The sequence below is a fragment of the Beta vulgaris genome, chromosome 3, assembly GCF_026745355.1.
Source record: "Beta vulgaris subsp. vulgaris cultivar EL10 chromosome 3, EL10.2, whole genome shotgun sequence".
NCBI classification, from domain to species: domain Eukaryota; kingdom Viridiplantae; phylum Streptophyta; class Magnoliopsida; order Caryophyllales; family Amaranthaceae; genus Beta; species Beta vulgaris.
The window spans coordinates 44683576-44693012 of NC_079204.1; the positions used below are offsets into that span (position 1 = coordinate 44683576).

Here is a 9437-nt window from a genome sequence, read left to right on the forward strand (position 1 = left end):
AGGCCAAGCTCGACTGGACAAACTCGTGAACAAGCTCAATTATTATTTTATATAAAGAATTATTATAATTTAAAGTACGTTAGAAAAATATTATAGACTAAAACACTTTAAAAAGTTATTATACTATGTGTATATATCCTGTTATATAAATTTTTACATTGAATAATTCATGTCTTTCGCATGTTTTGTATCCTTCGAAATCTAGTTTGTCCACTTTTTATGTATATTTGTAAGTTATTTATTTGGTTAGCGTATAAAAACGAAATAAAATTTGTTTATTGATGTTATTTTCTGAATTTAGTCTATTATTATACAAGATCTGCCAACAATTTTTTAAATTTCGAATATGAATTTTTTTGTTTTGCTTAATATTGTATTGGTTTATTTTTAATGTGCAAATTGAGCTTGAGCCAAGCCAAGACTAGTTGAGCTCTCGAGCCGAGCCAAGATGAGCTCCCGAGCCCAGTTCGAACCTTTAGTGAAGCTCACGAGCTCGAGCCGAACTTCATTTATCGAGCTCACGATCCCGAGCTAAACGATAAACGAGTCGAGCCGAGCCTAGTACAATTATCGGAATCGGCTCGTTCGATAAGCACCACAAGTTCAAACCTTTTGAAAATTATCGCCCAAACTTGAGACCCCTATTATCATTTTTTCCATTTAAATTGATTACAAAGATAACTTTCTAAATTACTGTAATTAAACAATTCACATATAACATAAATTTACTAAGAATCAAAGTTGGTCAGGTTGATTGGAGGCCACCTTACCTTTATGACAGGATTCAATTTTCATCTTATCTATGAAAAAAAATTATAGCATCAATGTAATTAAATAAATGACAAACCTTAGGCTCCGTTTGGTAGGGCGTAAAACGTTTTCCCGGAAAACTGTTTTCCTCTATTTTCAGTTTTACATTGTTTGGTTGGCAAAAGAGTGTAAAACCATTTTCCCTTGGGGTAAAATTACTCTCCCAAGGATGGAAAACCATTTTCCTTTCAAAATGAAGGGAAAACTATTTTCCTTCTTTCTCTTGTACACTCCTCTCACTACCTCCTTACTTTCCCTTTCATTTTCCTTTCATTTCATCATTTTTTTTTACATCGAACCAAACAACGGAAAACTAAATTTGGAATTGTGTTTTCCATTGTAAATTGTTTTCCATGAAAATCATTTTACACTAAAAATATTTTACGCCCTACCAAACGGAGCCTTAAAGCCAGCGAATGTCCTTATAGCATCAAGGGTCCATGCCGTGAGATATATGGCACCCACACTGCTCTTCTTTCTCTTGAGAATTTTATGGGCTTTCATAACAAAATTTAGTGGATTTCTAATGTCAGTCTTCTCTAAATTTGGGAGTGGCATTTCAATCACTGAGATCTTATTTCCCCATGTTTTTTCTTTGCGCATCTCTTCGGGACTTGCAAATCTCTTGACGCTCCTGAGATTGATAGTCATTGATGCGGTTATGCGGGCATTCTTTAGTCGTCCTCCTTGGTCTGCGTCTTGAATATATAAACGGGTTGCGAAAGAAATTATCCCCATAACAACATCATTAACACTCTGAAAATGGGCCAAGATAAATCTTATCAAGAGCTTTAAATGATCAAAAGCGTTAATTCAAATAGAGATGTATAGTAACTTTAGAACTTTCTACGTTATGAAATAAGTAAAACTAACACTTTTCATTTTTATGTGAGTTTTTTTTTTTCCTAAAGAGTGTTTCACTTATTTGAGAAGAAAAGAAGTATAAGTACTCCTTAGTTTTTTCTGATCCATATGAGCCATGAAGGCGGTACAAAGTACAAAGAAGGGGAGGGGATATTTGAACCTGTGACCTATCGTTCACATCACCTCAATCTTAACCACTAGGCCAAGACATCTTTGGTAGTATAAGTACTACTTAGTAAGTATACGCTAAGCTCTAAATAAAAATGACGTACCACTTGGAGAATTGACTTGATTCTCTTGACATCAGTGAGAGATAAAGTGACTGAACAAACTTTTTGCTGAACAAGGAATAGCCATGTTGGTATTTCCAGATCTAATTGGAGTAAGATCATCTTCAACAAGCACCACCCTAAGAGTTTGTCCAAAATCGTATATGGAGGATAACATTGAACATAAAAATTTAGGCACAATGTTGATAACTTTCATCAAAGTAGCTTTAAAATCATGTAATTGATGTCCCTTTGAAGAAGAAGTCCTAGTAGTGGAAGGGAAAGTGAGAGGCAGCGTCGGGTCGTCGACTCGCTTAAAGCAAGAGAAGACGACGCCCATGAGAGATGTACCATCACCAACTGCATGGTGAAACTTAACTATTAAAGTTGCAGCTGCGTTATTCTTAGTTGGGTAGTTGAATGTGTGAACTTCCCACAAAGGTTTGTCTTTCGGAAGTTGTGATGTAGCGATTTTTGAGATGTAATCATCAAAATGGTCACTATAGTTTTCTGGTGATAAATGTTCCGGGAATTTTGAGAACTTGATATGATCTTCCACATTAACTTCCACTTTCTTCCACACTTTTCTCCTCTTCTGCTTGTCTTCAATCTGCTCAACAATAATGACATATAATCAGTTTTTCTCTTCTTTTTATTTATAAGATGAGAAAAACAAGACAAAGGCTAGATATATATGCAGTGGCGAATGCAGAATTGTCAAGATGGTGTGTCACCCGTAATTAATAATCATGGGTAATGGTCAATTTTTAAAAATTCTTCGTTGTAAAGCTCATTCCAAAAATGATACTAATCCAACCAATGAACGAAAACTAAACAGTAATACTAATCAATTCACGGTTTCTAATTATTTCATAGACAAAAACAGGGTCTAACCAAATAATCAAGATATTTGAATCATCATTTAAAACAAAAGAAAAAATAAGTTTGAAAGAAATTCCTCATCTCAAATTATTAATCGACAATTATTCATGACTAAAACACAACTTTAAGATCGAATCTAAAAGTCATAGTTTATACTTTATAGTCCCAATCCCAAATAACAAATTGTTGCCATAAAACCTAATTTGAATCTAGGAAGAACAACAAAATTTCAACAATCAACTGGAATTAAGATAAAACCAGAACAATTTAATATCAAACTAGTTATTAGGCCCGGGCTATGCCCCGGGTAAGAAAAAAATTCATTTATTAATATAATACTTTATGATAATAACACTAAATGGGATCAAACCCTACTAGTTTTTATATGCACGCGATGTATTAGGCGATAATTATTTCCTAGTTTAAGGAATATTCTGTATATTCTGTTATTAGCTTTATATTTGGCTAATATTGAGGAGTTAGGTATTATTAGGGTTGTATATATATATACTGTTGGTTATCAATGAAAAGGTTAAGCCGTTTTCTCCTCAAACCTATGAATTCTTAACATGGTATCAGGCCTCTAAACACACGTAGAATTTTTTTTTTTTTTTCCGATCACTCGACGTTCATCCGAGTGTCTCTTCTTCGTGTTTATCTTCCGCTGTGCTTGTGGTTTTGCTGTTCTTTCCTTCCCTTTCTTCCTCATGACGGAATCCACGCCTCGCTATGAGCCATTCTCCGAGTACTATTTACATCCCAGTGAGGGAACGGGGGCTGTTATTAGTCCGATTATGCTCACTGGTGATAATTACGAGTCGTGGTCTCGCTCGCTTCGCAATAATCTGCGTGCCAAAAATAAGTTAGGCTTCATTGATGGTACTATTTCTATCCCGGATTCCAAATCTCCCGATCTTCCACAATGGGGTATTGTTAATTCTATGCTTGTTGCTTGGATTTTCAATACTTTGGATGTTTCTGTCCGCTCTACTATGCGCTTTCCTGACACTGTTAAAGCTTTATGGGATGATTTACGGGATAGATACTCTCTTGGTAATGGTCCACGTATTTTGGAGTTAAAAAATAAGATTCGTGACTGTAGACAGAATGGACGTTCTGTTGCTGTTTTTTTTGGTGAACTACGCCAATTGCAAGATGAACTTATGAGTTATTGTAAGTTGCCCATTTGTTCGTGTACTGCTGCTGCCGAATACTTACGTCTGCAGGAGACCGAGCATCTTCATCAGTTCTGTCTCGGTTTAGATGCGAAAAAGTTCGGAACTTTGGTGTCGGGTTTATTGATGCAGGATCCTCTCCCATCTCTCAATGTGGCTTACGCTAAAATTATCTCAGATGAGCGGAAACAACTGGTTTCCGAGGGCAATGACACACGCCCAGATGCTGTTGGTTTTGTTGCGGTTTTTCGCGCTCCTCTTTCTGCTGGAGATGAGCAGCGCTTGTGTAGCCATTGTGGCCGTACAGGTCATGTGAAGGACAGGTGCTTTCAGTTATATGGGTTTCCGGACCGTCGTGGTGGTCGCGGACGGGGTCCGCGTGGTGGTCGTGGTTCGCGAGGGGCTGCTGCCTTCGCGGCTAATGCTACTGGGGGTGCTCGTCATGGTTCAGGTTCCGTCGAGGTGTCTGATGCAGATAGGCGGTCTGCCCCTATGCTTAGTGATGAGCAGTGGCAACAATTGATGGCCCATATAAAAGGGTCGAATAGCTCGACTCCCCCGTCCTCTTCCACTGAAAAATTAAGTGGTATGTATGGTTCCGATGAGTGGCTTATTGATTCCGGTGCTTCTAATCATATGTCTGGTAATCTAAATTTGTTTACTAATTTGCGAAATATTTCTTCTACTGTTGGTTTGCCTAACGGCAAAAGTACTGTTGCTACTAAAGAGGGTACTATTTTTTTGAGTGATGGTTTGATCTTAGAACATGTTCTCTATGTTCCCGCTCTAACCTATAGCCTGTTATCTGTTTCTCAACTTCTAGCAAACCAAAAATTTGTTGTTTTCTTCACTAATAAGCTATGTATTATACAGGACCTCACTTTGAAGAACCTGATTGGAGTGGGAGTGCAGTGTAATGGGGTCTATGTTTTTCGGCCGGTGCGTGCTCGTGCTAGTTGTTTTCAAGCAAATAAAGTGACCAAAGTTGATAGTGCAAGTTTGCTGTGGCATCGTCGTCTAGGTCATCCATCTCTTAAAGTTGTTTCTTTATTGCCTGGAGTAGCCAGATGTAGTAGCTCTAATTGTGATTTGGATTGTTCGATTTGTTTTATGGGCAAGCAGCCCCGTAACTCTTTTCCGATAAGTTTAAATAAAACCAGTGAGATTTTTGATATTATTCATTGTGATATTTGGGGTCCAAATAAAATTCCTTCCACTTGTGATGCACGCTATTTTCTCACTATTGTCGATGATTTTTCTAGAGCTACTTGGGTTTTCTTGATGGTTAATAAATCTGAGGTTGGTAACTTGTGCAAAATTTCTATTCTATGTAAAAACACAATTTCGCAAGAAATTGAAAATAGTTCGTAGTGATAATGGTCTGGAATTCTTGAGTTTGAAATGTTTCTTTGATCAGAAGGGTATTTTGCATCAAACTAGTTGTGTTGATACGGCTCAACAAAACGGGCGTGTGGAACGAAAGCATCGTCATCTTCTTAATGTGGCGCGTGCTTTGCGTTTCCAAGCTCGATTGCCTAAATTGTTTTGGGGTGAATGTGTTATGGCTGCTGCTCATCTTATAAATCTTACCCCTACTCCTGTTTTACATGGCAAAACTCCCTATGAGTTTCTCTTTGGTGCGGCTCCGAGTTATGATGGTGTTCGTGTTTTCGGTTGTCTTTGTTATGCGGCTAATCGTCCTCGAGTTAAGGACAAGTTCGACTCTAAGTCTAGGCGTTGTATTTTTGTCGGATATCCTTTTGGTAAAAAAGGGTGGAGGTTGTTTGATTTGGAGACTCGTGAATTTTTTGTGAGTCGTGATGTTCAGTTTTTCGAATCCTCATTTCCCTATTGTGATGCTCTTTCTAATGCTGCTAGTCAACAATGGGATGCTTATTTGGCTCATCCTGGTATATGGGATGATGATTTGTATGGGGATTTTGATGGCGCCGTTGTCGAAGGGTTTGTTGGTCGTGGTGATGATGATAGTGTAACAGTTTCTCCTTCTAGGCCGCCTGATCCGCCCTCCCCACTAGTGGCTGGGCATTCGCCTGCCAGCGTCGTCCGCGTGGGTGACATTTTATGTGATACTTCTCCTCCTCCTTTAAGGGGGAGTTCTTCGGATACTGTGGCTAGTGGTTCTGGTGATGCTGAAATTTTGGGCCGGGGGCGGCGTGTGAAGATGCCTTCCGTCAAGCTTCATGATTTTGTGACTAATACTATTATACTTCAAAACATAGACCCTGTTCCCTCTACTGCTTCTTCTCCTCCCTCTGGTTCTTCAGGTAAGCCTTTTGATCTAGCTTGTTGTGTTGATTATAATAAATTTTCTGTCAACCATCGATGTTTTCTGGCAGCTGTTACTAAAGGTACTGAACCACAGTCTTATCGCGAGGCTGTGACACATCCTGGTTGGCGTAAGGCAATGAAAGATGAAATTGACGCTTTAGAGCGTAATGGTACATGGACATTGGAAGATTTACCTCCTGGTAAGCGTGCTATTAGTAGTGGTTGGGTGTATAAAATTAAATATACATCTACTGGTGAGGTTGAACGTCTTAAGGGACGTCTTGTGGTGCATGGTAATAGGCAGGTTGCTGGTATTGATTACAATGAGACTTTCGCGCCCGTGGCGAAAATGGGTACCGTTCGTACCCTTCTCGCAGTCGCTGCTGTTCGCAATTGGGAACTTCATCAAATGGACGTTCACAATGCTTTTCTTCATGGTGAGTTGTCTGAGGAGGTTTATATGAAACTTCCCCCTGGTTATACTTGTTCTTCGCCTGGTAAAGTTTGTCGTCTCCGCAAGTCCTTGTACGGTTTGAAACAGGCTCCCCGGCAATGGTTTGCCAAGTTATCTGCTGCTTTGAAGCGTTATGGGTTTACTCAGTCTTATGCTGATTATTCGTTGTTCAGTTATATACAGGGAGATGTTTCTCTTCATGTTTTGGTATATGTGGATGATTTGATTATTGCTGGTTCTTCCACTGCTGTTATATCTCGCTTCAAACGTTATCTCAATTCGTGTTTTCATATGAAAGATTTGGGCCTTTTGAAGTATTTTTTGGGTATTGAAGTTGCTCGTAGCCCTGATGGTCTTTTCCTGTCGCAGCGAAAATATGCTTTAGATGTTCTGACTGAAGCTGGTATGTTGGGCTGTAAGCCTATAGAAACCCCTATGGAGCAAAATCACCGTCTGGCTCTTGTGAAAGGAGTCCCTTTTGACAATCCCGACTCCTATCGTCGTCTTGTGGGGCGTTTGGTTTATCTTTCTGTCACTCGCCCAGAGTTGAGTTATGTTGTTCACACTCTGGCACAGTTTCTTAGTGATCCGCAGATTCCTCATTGGGAAGCGGCTATTCGGGTTTTACGTTATATCAAGGGCAGTCCTGGTCAAGGTCTTTTGCTCCGTTCTCATAACACTTTGGATTTGACTGCTTTTTGTGATAGTGATTGGGCTGCCTGCCCTACTACTCGGCGATCCTTGTCTGGATATTTGGTGTTTTTGGGTTGTTCTCTTGTCTCTTGGAAAACTAAGAAACAACCTACTGTTTCTCGCTCTTCTGCCGAAGCCGAGTATCGTTCCATGGCTGTTACTGTGCGAACATACGTACAAAATTATTTTTTTAGGAGATGAAAAAAATTAAATTAATTATTAATTATTTCTAATAAATTAGGAATATTTGAATTCTTGATGGTTTTCTTTTTGTAATATTTTTTATTTTTAAAATTAATTAGGTAGTTTTCTTTTTTATTTTTTCATTAAAGGAAGTAGTTATAATAGAGATGTTATGAGGGTAAAATGGGGTTTCTAATATTTTGGTGTCCTACCCCTCTTCCCATATAGAATAGAGATACTATGCAATTTCTTAATTTTTTAATATTTTATTGTACATGAATTACATGAACTAAAACTCCCTAGGGAGAGCGCCACGTGGCACAGTTTCTTGTTCTCGCACGCCTTTTAATATATTTGTATAGATTAAAGAAACTACTGTTTAAAATTTGCAACTTAGGTTAGTTTGAAAGGCTAAAAATTGAAATAGAGACTTTGAGTAGTGTAAATTGGGCACCACAAATTTGTGAATAGTAGAGTATCAGTTGGGACGATTCGATAACAAAGAGTCATCAACAAAGTATGGAAGGATAAGAGAGATTATGCTCAAGGATGGGATATGACTAGATGAGAGGAATGAGGATGAGGAACAAAGAGACTATGGAGGAAAAGTAAAGTCAAGGTTCAGAGATTTGATGAGATTGATTTTTTTATTTTTGGAGTACGTGCAGGTGACCCAGGGTGTCACATACTACATCCGCCACTGAATATATGTAGATGTGCATGTTGTTTTCTCTTATGCCCATTAATACTACAACGAACCTGGCCTGACCTGACCTCACACGCCCATTGAATACTTCATGAGCTGTGCTAAATTATATCACAATAAAAGTAATGAAAAGGACATACAATATTTAATACAAAGAAATCTTTAAATAGAGGCTAAAAAGATCTATGGACGATAAGCACCCAAAAATCCACTACATAAACAGGGTTGGCAGTGGCGTATCTAGGAATTGAATCACGTGGGTTTGAACTTGTTCAAACATGCATATAGCCGAAACTAGTCTTATATGCACGTAGACGATGAGATTTTAATCTTAATACTTATATTTAAAGGCGTTTCAACGATTTATATTGGTGGATTGTAATTTGAGTTAGACAATTTATTTCAATTTTAATTTTTCGATAAGAAAATAATCAAATATGTATATACAAATATTATTTTAAATTTAGGTATTAAAAATGAACATAATCTCCCTGCATATATATATCCCTCTTCGTTCAATCAACTAATGAATTAAAAACTCTATTATTTTAAGGTAGAATAAGTATGAAAACTTATATTTAATGTATAAGTACTTGGTGAGAGGGGAATTTTTGTAAAGAAGGGAAGCTAGAAAATGGAGGATTAGAAGAAATAAGAAAAAAAAAGGAAGAAGTTGTAGTAGTAATATAAAAACAAAGGGAGGAAGAAAAGGAAAAACAAAAACCGAAATATAAAAATAAAGGGAGGAAGAAAAGGAAAAAACAAAAACTGAAATATAAAAACAAAGGGAGGAAGAAAAGGAAAAAACAAAAACTGAAATATAAAAACAAAGTGAGAAGAAAAGGAAAGAACAAAAACTGAAATATAAAAACAAAGGGAGGAGGAAGAGAAGGAAAAAAAATAAAAATTACACCTGCCTTTGCCGGGATTCGATCCCCCGATCATACGAAAGTCCCAATACTTAAGCTTCAGCGCACTACCATTGTGCTATACAACATAATGTAATAGATCATTGCGGGCGCTTATTTATATAATCATTTTTCTGCTTTTGCTGTAAAACCCAGTTTTTTTGGCGGATCCACGTGGGTTCAGTTGAACCCACCACGCTGGAT

General features: G+C 37.8%; 1 protein-coding gene across 1 annotated transcript; it reads right to left on the reverse strand.

Annotated features, from left to right (window-relative positions):
• Positions 1 to 1191: 1191 nt before the first annotated feature.
• LOC104888905 (wax ester synthase/diacylglycerol acyltransferase 1) lies at positions 1192 to 3534 on the reverse strand. The gene is given in 4 exon segments (XM_048640495.2): positions 1192 to 1566; positions 1947 to 2009; positions 2011 to 2556; positions 3448 to 3534. Coding segments are annotated over 4 exon segments (1071 nt in total).
• Between the last annotated feature and the right edge of the window lie 5903 nt (positions 3535 to 9437).